Raw genomic sequence first — 19003 nt, forward strand, 5'->3', positions numbered from 1 at the left:
TACCCCATCTCACCTCTGGCTGCCATTCCACACAAAACCAGCATCTTCACCCCAGTGCACCTCTGTCACTCACAGGTATTCACCAAGGCACACTGAGTCATCTTTCTAGTGCAGCTGGCAGCAAAGAGAGGAACCACACGGTCCCACCACGGCCTGACAGTCAGTAAATATTTTATTTCTACATGTCGTGGTTTTAAGACAAAAAACTAACCCCCTGCCTCTCCTACAATAGAGCGTAAAAATATCGCAACCTGAGGAAATTAATCTGGAGATTTGGCAAGAGACACGGCAAGAGGAGCTCAAACACTTCCGTCAGATGTTTAGGATTTCATGGACAAAAACACACTTCTGGGGTGTGTTTGCCTTTCCCTATGCTCACCTCTGCCCAAAGGTGACTTGTCAGGGGCCATTCCAACATCTGTGGCAGCACTGGACATGAAACATAAGGCCAAAGATGGGAAGACTCCAAACATTTTCCAAATCTTATCATTCAAACTGTCTAAAAGTCCCCAGGTCACTCACCTGACTAAGAAAAGCTGCAGCTGAGCAGAGTTATCAGTGGCTTTTGCTGTGGGTGATGTTGCACAAGGAAAGCACCTCTAGCACATTTCTGCTGGGTTTTCCATGCCCAGAGTGCCCTCTTTGGGTTGGCAACAGGGTATGTTCTTCATGCTTCTGTCTCTAAACAACTTCCAAACTGATCCAAAAAACCCTTACCCCTTGCAGTTTGGAAACAAATCCATGGCTGAGCTGGGGAAAGGCACCTCTTTGCCCCAGGGTTCTTTACATCGTTTAATCTGCTCTGAATCAAGGGTTGCAAAACTGAAACTGAGCAGAGGCTTCTTTTCTATTGAGGCTGCCAAATCCTGCCCAGAAGATTTTTCCAGTTCCCATCTTGCGCCTTCTGTGCAAAGAGCCTGTCACCTCTTGGAGAGCTGGAGACTGAAGGCCTGAGTCACTGGGAGGGAGGATGGGAACCAGCAGAGCAGGAGAGACCTGTCTTTGGGGAGCTCCATGAAAACCCCATTTATTTCCATGGCCAGGAGCTACAGATACTCACCTGAGATGAAGGGAGGAGCAGCTCCAGGAGGAGTGGCCAGGGACAAATGACAGCATTTGGCCAGGGGTGTAGAACAGCCCTGGGCAGCAGCTGAGCTCCCTGACGAGCCACATCCTCACCCAGCTCAGCAGCTGGGCTTCCCCAGAAACCTCACCCAGCCCAAGTGTGGAGTCTTTATCACACAGTGCAGCCTGGCAGCCACAAAAAGTCCTCGAAAGCCAGGAGTTCTCCACCCACAGTGGTGGGGATGTTACAAAAACTGCTCGTGGAGGCTGAACTTCCTGGTCAGGCTGGGTGGCAGGAGATAAAGCAGCTCAAGGACAATTATACCACACTGGTGTCATTGGGAGAGCCCATAGGAAACAGATTGGGTTAGAAGAAGCCCTCACTGAGCCCAGGGCTCAAAAAGCTCTTGGCAGAAATGTTGTTCCAAAGCAGCTGCCATTCCACAGCCAAGCTGGTCCTGAGCTCCTGAGCTGCACAGCAACTTCAGAGTCCTGTGTGGGATCAGGATAACTCTGGGGACAAACCTGAAGTGGAGAGAGGCTTTATACTACTTTATAAATTCCATGTGACATTTTACTCTTAGATACTTCCCTCTCTTTCCCAGAGGGCAAAGGGAATGCTCAAAGGAAAGAGCTTCCTCCCGCTGGGAGGGAGGAGGATGATGGTTGTCCAAGGACAAGGCAAAGCCCAAACTCTCTCCTCTTGGCCCTTTCCTTGCACAGGGGACTTTTTAAATATGAAAAATACGAAAATCTATTTCCTTCACCTCTGGTTTACCCATGTGCACAACCCCAAGGAGCTGCTTTGGCGTGGGCAGGGACATCCAGCGGCCAGGTTTAAAGGGATTTACAGCACTGCCACAACCCCAGCCCTGGGCCAGCTCACCTTATCAGGACACTCCCCTGGCCCAGAGCCCAGCCCTCTTTGGCGAGTCCCTTCCTCTGGAGCAGGCTGCAGGCCAAAGGAATTACCCAGGCAGGAGCAGGTGGCCTCAGGACACAGCCTCCCATGTTCCCAGGACCTCTCCTGCAGGATGGGCACGGGAGGATCAGAGGAGCCTCTGGCCCCTGGAGCTGGAGGTGAGGAGGAGCTCTCTGAGCTGCTGGGAACATTTTATCCAGCCTGGGCTGGAGTGGTCCTTGGGAAAGCAGCAACTGTGAGCCTGCTGCATGGGCTGTTCCCTCAGCTGCTGCCAACAGCTGCCTCCTTCCCTGGGCAAAACCTCCTGCTCCTGTACTGCCACTGCAGGGACAGCCCCCCACACACCTGGAGGCTGCAAAAGGCCAAAGCACGAGGCCCTCACAGCCAGCTGGAAACGCTGGGCGTTAAAGGCTTCATCTTTTTTTCTTTGAAGAGCCTCAGTTTGTTGCTTTGCTTTATTTAAACAGAGTGTGTTTGGCTCTTTGCAAAGAACAGCACAACACGTGACTCCCACGGAGCTGGACACTGCTCCCCAGCTGGGGAGGGGACAGAGCCACTGAAAAAAGCAACAAAAATTCACCCGTAACAAGAGAAGTGACAATTTAAGTCCTTTCCAGTGCTCTGGCCACCAGACCACTGTTCCCTTGCTGGTGGGAGTGAACAAAATGCTTCAGGCTGCCCAGGAGCTGCAGCTTCACCTGTGCTAAGTGACCTTGAAGGGAGCAGAACATCCTCAGCTGCAGCTTCCTGAAAACACAGGAAACCTTTGCAGAGAGGAAATTGGCCATCTCTACCCACTCCCAGCTGATTTAATGCAACATTCCTGGAGAATGAGCCCAGAGAAAAGGAATTAAGCTCTATAAACTCCATCTCAGGAAATGGCTTTGTGGAAGTTTTCACAGTCATCCAGCCCTGCGCTCCTTAAGGGATGATTTTAAAGCCGTTTCATATTTCAGTCCACATTTCTAACAGACAAGACTGGAAGCAGTTCTGGTCCCACCAACATTCCTGCTATTGGCAACAGATATCCTGCTTGGAATTGTGCCTGCAATGGGCTGACACCACAGCAAGAGGCAGCAGCAAACAGCAACGACTTCCCTTAGCAATGCTACTCCAAAATCCTGGAAAACTTCAGCTCAAGATGCCACCATTGCATCCCTGCACCTTAAACCCCCAGTCAGACACTGCCCACACTTCAGAATTATTGGTACAGTGCATTATATATAATTATGGTGTTATTGTACCTTTTATTCACCAAAACATGCTTTGTTTCTATGCCTCAGAATCCTGATTTTCTGACAGGAGGCAGAGCTGCAGGTCCCACAGGGCATCAGAGAGGAGGAGGAGGAGAGGGGAAGACAGGAGAGAAGAAACACACACACAACCACCACGGCTTTTAGGAACAAAATTTATTCCAATTTCAAACAGAGAGTTTATTTCAGGAGAAAGATATGAAAATCAATTTCCATCAGATATTTCTGTAATAAGCGTGTTGCCCAGCAGTCAGAGTGGGATCATTCCAAGAAACAATCACACTCCTGGACTGGAATGAGACAGTTTGGAGTCTGAATAGATCCTGACACTGGGCATCTTATTCAGAAACTCCTTTACCCTACCCTCTTCCCTCCCCGCCCCCCAACACGCACAACAATACATGCATTGCAAATGACAAGGTTTAAAAACAGCATTTTATATAGTATTCTTTTTAAATAGGATAATGTTTAAATTGTCTTAAATCAGGATCCTATAATATACAAGTATAACCAAATAATTTCCACCACATTGGCACTTGTAAAGAGTCTCTGGCACTACTAAAGAAGGGGCATTGGCACAAACCATACTCTTAAAAAACTGGGTGCTGCATAACACACTTTATCTCTGCTGGACTCTAACAACCTGGGCTCTGTACAGGACAATACAATGGTCAGCACACTCCGGAAGTACTTTTTTTTTTTTTTTTTTTCTTTTTTTGTTTTTAATTATTTTTTGTCTTTTTTTTTTTTTTTTTTTTTTAAACCAATAAAACACATGAAGAAAAACCATAGTTGAACGCAAGGCCAACATTGCTAGGAAGCAACAACAAGAGACCAAAGAATCCAACTCGAGGAGAAGGGGGGAGGCAGGAAGGGCAGGAGCTGACACGCTGCAGCTGGAAGGGGCTTTTGCTCACCAGGTAGCCAATCCACATGGAATGGTGCAAGGGAAAGGGATGGTCCTCTGCTCACTGACTTCAAGTTTCAAACTAGTTCCAAGTATGTTGGTTTCTTCAACAGAACAAAGATTAAAAGTGCACAAGGAGCAGAGGTTAGGCAAGGAGACCAACTCCTCAGACTCTAGATTCCCTACGACAACCCAATTTTACCTCTCTTCTGAAAGTCCCTCTCAACCTGCAGAGAATTCTGACAGGTCTCACTTTCAGAAAGGTTGATACAGGCAAATTTGGTTTTAAGGTTTGGCACTTTTGCTAGGGCAGGCATTTGCCAGCCAACAGAGACAGGAGCCAGTTCTGCAGGAACACTTCACTGGCCAAGCTGGAGGCACACAAGCAGCTGCTTACTAAGGAAAGCACGTGCTAACACTGGTATCTTCTCACACATGATACAGTCACAGACAACTCCAGGTGACGTGTACAGGTCTGACCCATTCCTACCCCAATCCAGGAGGAGGTTTCAGGAACTCAACGAGAGCCACTGAGCAACACTCGGCCCTTCCCTCCCCAAGCCAGTTCTCAGGCCAACAGCCACCCCAAAAGCAGGTGCCCCACAAGGTACAGCACATTCCCTAAATCCTTGTGCCCACAGCCTCCCACAGTTGCCTGCCACAATGCAGAGTCACTCTGCAAGAGACAGATGCCAAGATCCCTCCTCCTGTGCCAGGGCAGCAGCTCTTAAAGAAAGGGGAAGGAACAAAACAAGATGAAAAAAAAAGTTTCTGATTCAAGTGGAAGTACCACCATCATTCACCTTGGAAAAGAGAAACTTCTGGGAAGTTATTTTCCAAGAACCTGTGTTATCTCAGTGCCAGGCTCATTGCTGGCAACAGCTGTAGTGTGAACCATTTACAAAAGGATCACAGAAGCGGAAGAGGCTGGTGCTGCCGTCTGCTTCAGAGGAACAGCACTTAGAATACATGATTATAAATTCCTCTTTATAAGACAATTTCTACAAACTGGATCATTTTGGCATAAAGATGGAAAAAAAAAAAAAAAAAAAAAAAGCAGTAAAATTGATGCAAAGCTGTCTGACACATGGGAATCCCTCTCATTCCTCCCAAGGGTTAAATGCAGTCCAGAGCATGGCTAGTCTAAAGAGATGCTGCTATGTTTCCCTCAGCATCACCACTCAGACTGGCTCTTCAACTGTTGGTCCCATGGCTACTGTTCCAACTTGAGCTCTGTAATCACTTGGAGCAGAGCTTCCTTTGCTCTGTGGTGCTCTGAGCACACAGAGGCTTCACTTGGCTACTCTGCAAAATGAGGGACCTATCAACAGAATTATTCAAAATTATGTCCCTCCATATTTTAGTGTTCTAGATCAAAGCATCTTAAGCATCTCAGACAGTTAGATTTACTCTTACAATGTTGTGCAAAACACTGATGTAGTGCTCTGTCTACAAAAGAGACAAAATATCAACAGCCCCCTTCAACAGTGCAGCTCATTTAGTCTTTTTTCTACTGGCAGCCTTCCAGGGGGCAATCTGGTTGATCCAGAGAATTTGGACCCAATGCTACTTGTTGGAATTGAAACAGAAGCATCAGTGATGGCTGACTGACACACGTCCAGACGTGGGTCACATTTCCTGCTTCCCTCTCTCTCCCTGCCTTGCCAAGCACTTCTTTCTCCCAGGCTGGCAGCAGCCCTTCAGCACCCTGACTTGCCTCAGCTCTGGAAAATCAAGCTCTCCTATGTGCAAAGGCTTCATCTCCTCCTGCTCAGTGGAGATTCAGGTGGCATTCAGAATCCAGAACTACATCCACTCTGCCATCCAGCAAGTGCTGCTGCCTCTCCTCTCCTCTCCTGCTGCACCAGGTGCAGCCAGGGCAGGACTGGATTCTGCAGCAGCCACCGCTGACACAATGATCACAGGCACCCTGGAGCAGGGATGTGTGCAAGTCTTCCAAAGAGGATCCCATCCTCCTCCAAAGAGGGGCACAGCAGCGTGTGCCTCAGGGGAATGCATAAACAGGAGAGACAGAACTGCTGCTCCCTCCAAGAGCTATCCTCCATCTCCCCAGGTAAGAATCCTACCAGAGCCTGTCACCCGCCAGCTCTGCTCCTCTCTGACACTCTGCAAGCTCGACAAGGCTGAGGAATTCTTACACAGTCGTTCACACACTGGCACAAAATGCAATAAAACAAGGCTTGATTGCTAGTAGGCAGCAAGAAAAGACCTAGAGGATGGTACAGACTTAAAGTTTTCAATCCAGGCAAAGTCTGATGTTGGAATGCCACAATCACTCAGTGTGCTTTTGGTAACTGCTGCATAGAGAAGTTGCTCATTGATGTCAAAAACTCTACCCAACAAAACAGTTCCTCTCTGCAGACTGAGCCTTGTGTGCACACGGCCACGTGCTTGTGGTGTGGGTGGGATGTGTTTATGTGTGTGGAGAAAAAGAAAAAAATAAAGAAAAAAGAAGAAATAAAATTGAAATGAAATAAAATAAAATAAAAAAAGAACAATTACAGTCAGGCACTTCCCCAGGCTCAGCAGCTATTGCTCCAAGAGCTTCCATCATTTGTAGTCCATGAACAAAATACAGCAACACATAGCAAACTATGTATAGAACATCAATAATTTAAAAAAAAAAAATCACAGTCTCCATACCTTTTATAATTGATAACAAAAAATTACTCAGAACATATAAAGAATGGAAAAGTGATGGCTTTTTTTTGTTGTTGTTTGTTTGTTTTGCCTTTTTCTTTTTCTCTTTTTTTTTTTTTGCACAATAGTTGGAGAGCAATCGCTCCTCCCCAACATTTCATCACAGTGAACCATGGAGCGTGTCCTGGGGAAGGGAAGGGAAAGAAGGAGGGGAAGGAAGCAGGATTAGCAAATTACACCAGAGGCACCCTATAGCACAAGGCAAAGGGACCAGTAGCATTCTGCACTCCCACAGTCCAGTGAATTCACAATCTCAGCTGGAAAGTGTTGGGGATTTTTGTTTGTTTTTTGTTTTTGTTTTTGTTTTTTTTTTCTACATATACCACGGGAATGAAAGGGGGAAAAAAAAAAAGTGGCTTAGCAACAAAGGAAAGATCAAGATGAGGCTGCCTTAGCTGCTTGGCAAAAATTAAGAAGTAAGCAAGGTGCTGAAGAAATGAGGCATATCCCCGTTAACTGTGACATAAAAGCAATTTGTTAAAAATATGAAATCAACTACTCTGTGGACAGAGACATGAGACTCCAGGGTAACACCGAGCACTTGCCACTCCACAGATCAGACAATTTGCAATCATTACATCATCAAAAATTAAAACTTTTTTTTTTTTTCCTGTTATATTTAAAATTTCATTTTTTTGTCTTTTCTTCATAAAGAAGCCTCTCAAGGGGCAAGAGCAGAGCAGGTCAAACCAGATTGTACTCCTTCAGGTTGAGCTGTAGGATGGTGTCCTTGACAGCCGCAAAGACGAAACGGATGTTTTCTGTGTCTGTGGCACATGTGAAATGGGAATAGATGATTTTATCACTGTCGGGATTTAAATCCACAAACATCTTGAGGATGAACTCACGGGCTGCCTGTGCATCCCTCTGTGGGCCTGCAGCAAACAGAGACACCAGTGAATGGATTCACTCCCATGCATCCCCCAGATCCATCCACTGATCCATCAGCACTTTTTCCTATGGGTGACAGAGCTTTAAAGAACAAATTAAGATCATTTATGGGATAAAAGCTCCAAGAGCTGAAGTGTCTTATGCTTTTGAGCTGTCTAACCAAATCCCACGAGGGCTCTGGGCACTTTGCAGACACTGATGGGTCAGGTCAGACCCTGCTTTGGAATTCAGGCCTTGGAACAACCCTGGGGAGGAGCATCCACTGGGTAACAGTGGCAGATGCTGGACAGACACCCCTAAATGCTCTCCCATGGAAATGGGGCGTGCATTTCTTTGTAATATACAGGTGGATCTCACAGGCTGAAAGACACAAGTGTGTATTTTGGAAACAAGGGTTATTGCCAGTCAAAAGTACAATCAGTCTGACCCAGCTGGTGACCTCACAAAACTAAAAATGGGAATTTTGGCCAGTTTTTAAGTCACATTGCTGACAGGTCCCCAGAAAATTGTCACCTACTGCAATTTTTTTCACAGGACTGCTGTTGCTGCATGGCAAGTACCATCTCTTGAGAGGAAATCTGAGGGGCAACCTCCCACTTCCAGGCCATGCAGCATCCCTGAAGGAGCCACTTGTGGGAAGAAATGAAAGCACAGGACACCCCCTGAAGCTGGGATCTGTCTCCAACTGTTAAGCTTCATTTGAAGTAGGCACTGTTTGGGCAGCAGCTCTTCAGCCATTCCCAGCCTGCTGGAAAAACTTGGTGCTCCCACCAGAGTTCCAAGCAGGAACTCCAGATGTGGGAGGACAACTAACCAAGAGCAATTTTATCAGTCCTCTAAAAGAGGAAAACTGTTGGGAAAATGGTAATTCTTCCTTTACCTCACAATTTTTAAGCAAATAATTACAGAATTCATATATAAGAGCATAGCAAGAAGCCTTTTGCCTGATCTCATTTTCCCCTGCTTTGATTTTATTGTCAGCCCTGTACAGGTGTGTTACCAGCCAGCTTTAAAGCACTCAGCTGAAGAGCCTGAAACAATATTTTGGCTAAGGAGTTTTGTTTCAGATGGGAAATTCTGTTTCACATAGATATTATTTTCCCACAACAGCAGATGGCACACCAATAAGAATTTCTAGCAGCAGGAAGATTTTTTAGCACCATCATCTTGAACAACTTGGGTATTTGACCAGTCAGTTTCTCAAAACAAAGACTCAAGTCACCTCTTGACTAGAGGGTTAAAAGGTCCAGAATAAACTGGATGGGTAAACTGCCACCTTTATGAAACTGGTTATATGTACAATTCCATTGTTTTAATACTTTGCAGTGCATATTGGAGGGAGTAATTCCTCATCTAGGAGAGGCTCATTATTTGATAATCCTATCAGATTCCAGTTGTCTATGGATGATTAAGATATTTTGTGATGCTTTCTTATTGCTGTAGGCATTCTTCCTCCAATTAATGTCTTCTCTGCTTCTGGACCCGAGCATTCTCTAAAAAACAAGCTTTAACCAAATCACCTCCACCCCATGAAGTGTTCCCCTCTTAAAAGCCACTCACCATCAAACTCTGGGAAATAGTCAACAAGGTGGGAATACAGGATCTTGTCTTCCAACAAATCTTTCTTGTTGAGAAAGAGGATAACAGAAGAGTTTTGGAACCATGGATAAGTTATAATGGTTCGAAAGAGAGCTTTACTCTCTTCCATCCGGTTCTGAAATCAGAAAAAGAAAAGCCCTGTTTTCACAGAGGAGCACTAAAATGCCTTTCTGCTGCCTGCACATGCACTCAGATCTGTAGTAATTCAGCATCTCAAACATTATACACAAAGTACTTTGGCCCCAGGTAGATTCTGGTTCAAGCTGGATCAGTAAATGGACAGGAAATGCAAAATCTGAAGGACTCAACCTTCATTTGTTTGCCAAGCCTTTCACATCAAAAGACTTTAAAGTCATTTTATGCTTTAAGAGCCATGTGAGAGGACTGTCCAGTGATACTTTGTGAGCATATTATGTCTACTAAAAAACCAGCAACTACTGTTATCTAATAGCATGCTTTTAATCTATTAGCAAGTGCCAAAATTCAGATTTGCACCTTCAAAGAGTGCAGCCACCACCTCACAAAACAGCAAAGCCTGAAGTAACCCAGTGCAGGGAGGGGATGGGGTGACTTGGGGGCACTTGCACAGTGCTTTCCATGGCACAAGGGACTCTGCAACTTCAGATAATTTCATTTTTCACTCGAGAAGCCCAGATGGTTTGAATGGCCTCTGCCTTTTCCATCCTCAGGGACATCCTGACCCGCCGAGGCTCGTGTTCCCTTCACAACAAGAACTGAAGGCCAAAACCAATAACAGTAGCTAATCCAACCTGGCACCAAGCACCTGGGTACCAGCCTTCAAGAAATACAAAAACATTCCTCCCTCTTTTCCTTCCTCCCTTCTGCAGAGTTCCCACTCTTTGGCTCACCTCATTATCCGATTCCACCAGAACTTGGTCATATTCACTAAGTGCTACTAAAAACATGATGGAAGTCACATTTTCAAAGCAATGGATCCACTTCCTTCGTTCTGATCTTTGACCTCCAACATCCACCATTCTAAGGAAGAGAAGTACATTGAGTATCACAGAGGTAGCTGCAGTTCTCTGAATGCAAAGGACCAGCAAACAATGAGAATTAATATGATTCTTCACCATTCCAGTTAACCTGGTACAGGGATGTGACACTATCTGCCTGTTAACAAAACCAGCAAGTTTACAAAATATCCTGGTCCAGAAATACACCAAACTGAAAAAATGGCCACAGGTGAGTGTTGCCAAATTCACCCTTTATCATTTTTGTTGCGTTCTGCTCAGGTTTGCTCAGAGCAGCTCTAAGTCTGAAAAGACAAGTCCTTCAAAACTGTGCTCTGTCACATGAGCAAACTATTTTTGTTTTTAGTTAAAGCACCTGCTTGCCTCAAAGCTTCTCCCCCACCCAAATCTTTCCTTAGTTGTTACACTTTTGTTGGAATGTGCTGTTTAACAGTCACACACTTCAGCCTCTCAGTTTCAAGGCCCACCTGTACAGTACACTGAAGTTATTGTGGCACTCACCTGAAGTGCCACACACGTGGTTCACCTTTGATAAAATCCTACACCTATTCCCTAGGTCAGCAAAACAGAAGAGGGAGAGGAGATTTCTGCATTTCTGTAACCAAATGGTTTAAGAGAGAGGATGCAGGTTCCCTTATTCCTCTCTGGCAATGCTACACTGTGGTGGGGAAGGGCAGAGAGCACCAGAGAGAAACACAGGAATATTGCTATGTCCAGCCTGGTCATGCCAGGCTCAGTTGCTGGCTTAAGCCTGCAAAGACCATCTGTTGCTGTTGCTGCAGCACAGGCAGCAAGTTTTGGTGCCACCCTGAGAGCACAAGGTAGGCCCAGAAAACCAGCTCTCAAGGCAGGTGCTGGGTACAGGGAAGTATTTCTGCACAAAAAGTGTCAGCCCTTAGTGGCTTCAGCTCTCAACACATCCTCAGCTGCCTCACAATTTCAGCCTGAGATGGCAACAGCACAATCCTTCCCAGGAAGGGCACCGAGATGGTTCCCTGGGTTTGAAGTGATTCAAAAGCAGGTTCAGTTTTCTGACACCCATAACATCAGACCACCCATCACACATTCACTCAAACCATCTGGACACACTAAAGCAAGCCAGAACCCTTCCTGAAACCATCTCCCTGCTGCCTCAGCTCAGCTGTAACATGAAGACACCTCCAGTACCTGAAGATAATATTCTCTAGGTCAAAGGGGTACTCTATGATCCCGGTTGTAGGGACTCTAACCCGTAGCACATCTTGCTGAGTTGGTAGATATCCTGGGGTAGCAATACGATCCACATCGCTGAGATAGCTGCAAGCAGGACAGTGGGGAAAAAAAAAATAACAAAGAAAAATACTACCTTAGGTTGCAGCACATAAATATACAGATGTAAAAACTGCTGCATGAAGTCTTTACATAGCGTGATGAGAAAGGCAAAAGTTGTCTGAATTATTTTAAATATGGTGTGGAAAACTAACAAAAAGGAATTTTGAGGAACAGTAATTCACCAGCCAGCCCCCTCAAAGGATAAACAGATACACTAAAACCAACTTTATCAACTCTGTACAGGAGTGGGGAAGACAATCTTTACTACAGAGGAAGTTCAAGCACAGTAGATGTTTTATGTTTCAGCATCAGGTCTCATCTGAGGTTTTCTACTCATAAACGTAGAAACGTACACTTATTTACTTAAAATGCAAAACATCCTCTGTATGTTGCCAAACTTAATGGATTTATAATTAATAAAATCTGAGTTACACATCCACATACACTTGCAGGCCAAAGACAAACCTGAAGAGAAAGAGCAGCACTCCTGCTGCCCAAGAGCCAGGATCAATTCAGATGGAATAATGTGAAGATTCTGGCCTCAGGTATAACCTGAAGCAGATGCATAAACACCCTTTAACACCCCCAGAACACCTCATACTTTCAGGAAAAGCAGCAAAGGATAAGGAAACAAACTCTGGACTTCAATTAAAAAAATGTGGACAGGTATAATTTGTTAGACCATCACTCCTACCACAAGCACACCAGTGACTGTACACTTACTATTTAGCTGAGTCAGAAAGTTGATATTCTCTTCTCCTGTCATAACACTCTTGTATTCCAGGGTCGTTCCACAATGTTTTAATTGCACTTACATATGGCTGCTCAAATGTCATGACCTTTTCTACATCCACTTCTCGGATCAGCACTGCATTGGCCTGGAGATTGGAAAGAAGAAAAAAAGAGAAAAAGTAAAAAAAAAAAAAACCTCCAAAAGTGGTGGGCATAAAAACACTCACCCTACAATGGCCAAGCAAAGAAAGGAGTACAGTAACTACCACAGCCTGGGGTATCTGTGAGGTGATTATCCACACCAAGGGGCTTTTGCCAACACTCCCAATAAATAAAAACTAAAGTGAAGTTCTGCACAAGTTATAGTAAGCAAAAGTTGGCAGATGTTATTTATCAGAACCCCTCCACCATGACTCAAAGCACAGGCAAAGCTCTCTCCCACTCTGCCTATTCTCACCACAGACAAGAAAGGGGCACCATCCAGTCCCTACAAACAATTATTCAAAATCAACTCTAAGACACTGTGTGACAGGACAGATAAAATACAACTTCAAAATACTAAGGATACTAAGCATTAAAAAAGCAAAATATGCTAAAAAAATCTATTTTCCTGGCATGCCCTCACTCTCACTGTCCTCCCCCTCAAGAAGATAAAATAATTTAGATCAGATCTGTCTAAAATTAATTCCTGGTTCCAAAATCAATATGTTTCTGTGGTTGAGACCAAAATCCTTCAAGAAAGGTTTGTACCCTTGGTCAATAGCTATCAGAAGAGCAGAAGGATTGGAGAAACAGGGGTAACTACCAGCACAGGTCTGTGTCTTTTGGGTCCAGCATATATTTTGCCAGCTTCAAGTTCCAATAAGAACAGCGACACACGGAAAGGAAATGCTGACACATTTAACAACCCTGAATCCTTGAAATGAGTCAAAATAACACCCCTCTTATCCCTTCCATCATATCCCAGTCCCTTGCTCCCACCACTCACTAGGCACACCAGTGCACAAACCATGCAAAGTTGCTCTATCCCTTAACACAAACAAGTAAAAGGAATTTGGTATCAAAAAAAATGTCATTACAAGTTTACAGGAAAGAGTTCAGGGAGGTTGAGGTTGCAATGCAGAAAGACACAAGCAAACAAGAACTCAAAATCCTCACTGACTAAAGGTACACGCAAAACCCGAGAAACTTACCTTGTTCTGTTCATATTTGTACAGAATCTTCAGGGTTTCCATGGCTCTTATCATAGACTGCATGGCAGTGAAGATGTTTTGGTACACCAGCTTGGTGAAGCCTTTTTTGTCCTCTTCAGAGTAGCCTGAGCCATGAATTATACGCATTTGCTTAATGAACGTGCTTTTCCCACTCTCCCCAGTGCCTACAGGATGCAAGAGAGTGAGTTAGGAGCTACCAGGAGCAAAGCCCAGGACAGATGAAAGCTCCTATCACTACACCCAAGCACACACTACTCCCAGTCCCCCTTTTGTCACTTCCCAGACTGGTAAAAAACAGCCTGGATCGTTCATCCCCGTTACAAACCCGGCAGCGTGGAAGGAAGACGCCTTGTCCTTTAGAGCAGCCTTCAAAAGTAGCTCTGGTACTTATTCCAAATCTCACGTTACAGCCACTCCCACAGGTCCTGCGTCAAGAGGCCCCTGCCCGTCACACCTGACCTATTCCCAGATACTCCAGCAAGATGCTACAACCAGCCAGGAAGGGCCTGGACACACTCTCAAGCCAGCCAAGTGCTACAGACCCAGACAGCAGTGAGTGGCCAGGAGAAGCCCAGTAAACAGGGAATTTTCTTTCGCTCTAATTTGGCACAAAACGCTCTTCGCCTTATCCACGACGTGTCTTTTCATAGGAAAGAACCAAACGCGACAGGAAAAAAAAAATAATAAATAAATCAACTCCAAAGGAGAACGGAGCTCAAGAAACTCTTTGCTTATCCATCTGACAGGAACAACCCAGGCAGCACATGAGCCCTGTATCCCAAAGTACTGCGCAAAGGTTTTGTCCCCAGGGCTGGACCCACGGCCGTGGCGGCGTTCCTGCGATCCTGCTCTGGATGTGAGGGAGTTAAAAATGGCGTCTGGCAGGGAGAGAGCAGAGTAGGCCACTGCTCCCAGCTGTCGGTGCCGTGCCTGGGTCCCCACGGGCTGCAGCCTGCTCAGCAAGGCCACTGCTTCCTTCTCTTCCTCCTCTCGCAGGTTTTACTGCCGGGCCCGGGAGCAGATGGGAGGGCAGGACACGGCACAGGGCAGCGCCGGCTTCCTGCACCGTCACTCGGGCAGGTCCTTCCACTCCCACGTTTATGGCCCCACAGGAGTGTCACTCGGCATGTGAAGGCCACCAGATGATACCAAAGGACAGTGGGAACTTTCTAGCAGAGCGAGTAGAGGAGAGAAAAACGCCGTCGAACGGCTTCCAAGCAGTTATAGAGCCTTGCTAAATTCACAATGGAACTGGGATGTCCCCAGTGACACCCGGCCTGTGCGCAGAGTTCCTTCATGGAGGGGACACAGAGGCCACCTGGGATGAGCATCCCTCCACACTTCATCCCCCTAAATGGACATCACTACCTTTCTGTGGAGTGCTTCTCTTCAGTCTTCTAAAATCTGCTATCACCATGCAGGATATTGATAAAACCCCCACATCTCTCTAACACACAGTGGCCCAGCTCACTTAACTGCTGAGACCAAAAATTCAAAATACATTATGTCAGGGATACAAATCTTTTTGACCTGTAGTTAAAATGCTGGCAGGGCCCTGGCTCTGCCCAGGGGCACCACCAGATCCTCCTCCCAGCAGGGGAGAGATGGATTCAGACAGGATCTCATTCATCCCAATACACAATTACTACTCATATGTAGATACTCAGTTACTCATTTTATCTTGTTGGACTAAAAGGCAAGCAAATAAAAATGCCCAGATAAAAGCAACAAGCACCTAACTAGAAGCAGAACGTTTGAAATGAACAGCAGCAAGAAGTGAAAAAAATCACATCAACACAGCCAGAAATTAACACTGTAGACACTATCAAAATGCAACAACCTTTTTCCATCTTGAATACAAAGGTGCACCCCAAGTGGGGCAAAAACTGGAAACTGAGATTTTTTTTGTGGTTTCTGCCAGTGTGGTGAGAAATACTTCCTTTGCCTTTTACCACAGCGACCAAAACTGAGAGGGGAAACAAAAAAGGTACTGCTTCAAAGCATTTCAACAATGAAAATACAAGAGAAACCTCAACGCCAGACCTTTGCTTGCCTCAGAACTTAACAGCCCAAACAGAGATTCTTCTTGTCACTCCATCACTGCCCTCTTTTGGTTTGGTGGTGGGTGATGTCTTGGTTATTGGTGGTGAGTTTTTGGATTTGGGTGGGGTTTTTTTCCCCCTCAAAGGTGCCTTTTGCTTTCCCTGAGGCACAGCACTACATCAGCAGGTTACAAGCTCTGGTGGGCATGATCTACAACTCTCAGGGCACAAAACCCTTTTTTAATATGACGAGAGATAATCTGAATTCACCACTTCTGTCAACACGGGAAAGCACCAGAATTTACAGTAACTTCCTAATGATCCCAAATACTTCACAGGCTCTTGTAAATACATTGCTCAGTCAACAGTATCCCACACTTAATCACAAATAATTTTTGTACAAAATATCCTCCCCGTCCAGCAAAAAGACAAATTACTAGCCTTGTACCAGATGGCAATGTCCAACACCTTGAATTTCTTATTAACAGGTTCATCATTGATTAGCACTGTTATTCTTCACCTTAACTTTGTGTTTTAGGCTTCACAAAGTAACTGTCACCAGATGTAGTGACAAGAAAAATTTAACAGTTTCAACAAGGTGGAAACTCCCTCCATACACTCAAATTTTTGGAGATTTTGGGAAAGCCCTCTCACTAAATCAATCATTAATGCTTCTGAATATAAGAATTCCATAGAAAATGAGCAACATAGAAGAAATCCCTGCAAGCTGCAGTTTCACCAAGGAGAGAGAACACAGATTACCTGTGCCAGCTAAAGGTGGGGAATGTGCTCTGTCCAGTGAAAAGCATCCTGCAAACACTGTCTACACCCAGGAGTGCTGCTTATCCAATAATAACCACCTTCTGTACGTTTTTTTAATCTGATGCTGAATCTGTATCTTTTAGAAAAGCAGAAAGGATTCTTGAGCAATTTGAATTATTCCTAAAGTGAAATCTTTAGATCCAGTGGGATCTTCTTAACCCAGATCTATCCTATAGCGACAACCTATTTTGACACAGCTGCTTCTGTGGGACTGCTTTTAGGGAAGCATGAGAGTGAGGGACACCTTCCCTCCTCTCCAAGAAGCCTTACAGAAGCTGTAAAAGAGCAGGAATGTGAAGCCCTCGATTTTACCTTTCAAAGGAAGAACAGCAATACATTAATTGTGAAGGATTCAGGGTGAGAAGGAAAGCCCTGGCCTTTACTTGACAGTTATCACCAGGCACCAGTGTTGGTACTGGAGCCCTCCAAGGGGCTGGGCATACACAGCCTCTCCCCACTTCTGCAAAGTGGGTTTTTTTTTTTTATTTTCACAAGGGTCAGCCTCTTTCTTCCGCTGGATCTTAATGGCTTGCCAAAAGATCCATCAGATCTGCTTCAGATTCCATCTCAAGATGACAGAGTATTCAAGACACAAAGCAGGATATATCTGAGACACAAGCAATGCTAAATCCCAATATGCATGAAAACTGAAACCGAAGTTTAAATTTGGGGGCTACATCAACATCAAGCTCACTGCTGAGGAGGGAGGTACATGCCCGCAAGTCTCAGTTTGCAACCGATTACCCATCCAAACTCATCGAAACACGGCACAGTTACCCATCTGCACAGGGAACACTCCCGTGTTTCCACCCGAAGACCTAGATTCTTACTGCTGCACAGGTGATCTCCACCTCCGAACAGCACAGGCACAACTCGCGCATTCCTCCTGCCTCGTCCCCCTCCAGAACCAGCACACCGAGCTGCCAGCCCTGCCGCCTCTCCCAAGTCTTGCCCCAGGGGAAACTCTGTGGTTTAGGAGCTGGAGGCCAGTTTTTCCACACGTGTTCACCCAAGGCCCAGGAGTTCACCGACAATCCTGAAAAGCACCAACTCCACCAGCGGATTTCCACATGCTGACCCAGGCCGGCACGCTCCCCGAGAATCGTTTCCTCGAGACAAAATTTCACGCGCCCGTGTGCGTGCCCGCCTTCACAACCAGGAATTTCGGCCGCTTAGTTCCTGGTTGTGTCAAAACCCATTTTGACAGCGAACGCATCACAAAATCAAACAAAGGGCAGCCAATGAGGCGGCCGCCCCGCACGGCTCGGGAGCGGCCCCGAGCGCCGGGCTGAGGCGGGGATGGCTCCCGCCGCTTCCCCGCCACACCCGCTCCCCGCCCGGCCCGGCCACCCGGACCTGCCGAGCCCCGGGCCGGGCCCCGCGGCGGCCCCTGGGGCCGGACCGGCGCCGCGCTCCTCACCCAGCAGCAGCAGCTTCAGCTCGCGGCGCGCGTCGCGCTTGTCCCTCCGCAGCTGCTTCTCGATCTCGGCGTTGATGCGCTTCGACTCCTTCACCTCGTCGCTCAGGCAACAGGCCATCATGGACTCCAGAGTCATGGTCGCGTCGCGGCTGGGACGCCCCCGCCCACCCCCCCACCCCCCCGGCACCGACCACCGTTCTCCGCACGGCCGGGAGCCCGGCCCGGCCCGGTCCCGCGTCCCGCGCCCCCTTCCCTCCCCACCCTCCCGCCCTGCGCGGCGCCGGCCCGGCCCGGCCTCGCCCCGGCCCCGAGTGCTGCGGCCGGGCCCAGCGCCAGCGCCGCCACCGCCGCCCCCGCGCCGCTCTCGCCCGGCTGCGCCGCCGCTCCCTCCGCACGGCTCCGCCGAGACACCGACGAGCCGGCGCAACCCAATCCGCTGCCGCCGAAAACAAGCGCTGACTGACAGCGGCTGAGGCCAATGGGAGAGCGCGGCACCCAGCGGGCCGGGCCCGGGTGGGCGGGACGAGGCGCCGCGGCCAATGGGAGCACAGGGTTTGGTTGACCGGTCGCGGGGGGGGGGAGGGCGTACGGACGCGCGTTCCTGGAGCGGGGCGGGGCCGCCGGGCATTGTGGGAAGGTGGCGGACTGGGCGCCCATGGCGGGGTGGGCCGGGATGGGAGCGGACCCTCCCGTGACCGGGCCGAGCGGGGAGCCGCCGCTTCCCGTCGCCCTCTGCGGGCCCGTGGTTGGGCCACGCCGGGCGGGCAGGGCCTTGGAGGCCGCTGGGATGGCGGCACAGGGCGGGCCCAGGCCTCGGACGTTGCGGCTCGTGCTGCACCGCTCGGAGCCCCCAGCGGGTGCCCGGAGCGGACCAGGCCCCAGCCTGCGTGGGTCGGGCCCGGCTGAGCCCGCAGACCCCGGCCGCACAGCCCTCGGTGCCCAGGATGGAGAGGCCTCGCCGTGCCGGCCCTGTGCTCCAGGCTCCGGCTGCTGCCCACCCGAGCCTGCCGGCTGAGCTCTCTGGGTGTCACCTCCCTCGCTCTCCATTTCTCCACACAGGGGGGCTCAGAGCTGGCTTTATCCCAGGTTTCCTCATTACTTCCTACCAG

General features: G+C 47.7%; 1 protein-coding gene across 1 annotated transcript; it reads right to left on the bottom strand.

Moving 5' to 3' along the window:
- Positions 1–3381: 3381 nt before the first annotated feature.
- GNA11 (G protein subunit alpha 11) lies at positions 3382–18070 on the bottom strand. The gene is made up of 7 exons (XM_066336206.1): positions 17895–18070; positions 13590–13774; positions 12388–12542; positions 11521–11649; positions 10228–10357; positions 9320–9473; positions 3382–7743 (listed from the first exon to the last, which is right to left on the bottom strand). The coding sequence occupies exons 1-7, from the start codon at positions 18028–18030 to the stop codon at positions 7553–7555; spliced, it is 1080 nt and encodes a 359-aa protein (XP_066192303.1). The 5' UTR covers positions 18031–18070; the 3' UTR covers positions 3382–7552.
- Between the last annotated feature and the right edge of the window lie 933 nt (positions 18071–19003).

This window comes from Sylvia atricapilla, chromosome 26 (assembly GCF_009819655.1).
Source record: "Sylvia atricapilla isolate bSylAtr1 chromosome 26, bSylAtr1.pri, whole genome shotgun sequence".
NCBI lineage: Eukaryota > Metazoa > Chordata > Aves > Passeriformes > Sylviidae > Sylvia > Sylvia atricapilla.

Coding starts and splice junctions, on each gene's coding strand:
- GNA11 (XM_066336206.1), bottom strand. CDS start 18,030: ATGACTCTGGAGTCCATGATGGCCTGTTGCCTGAGCGACGAGGTGAAG. Junction 13,775..17,894: donor GCTGAAGCTGCTGCTGCTGG/GTGAGGAGCGCG, acceptor TGCATCCTGTAG/GCACTGGGGAGAGTGGGAAA. Junction 11,650..12,387: donor CTTTCTGACTCAGCTAAATA/GTAAGTGTACAG, acceptor TCCTGCTTGCAG/CTATCTCAGCGATGTGGATC.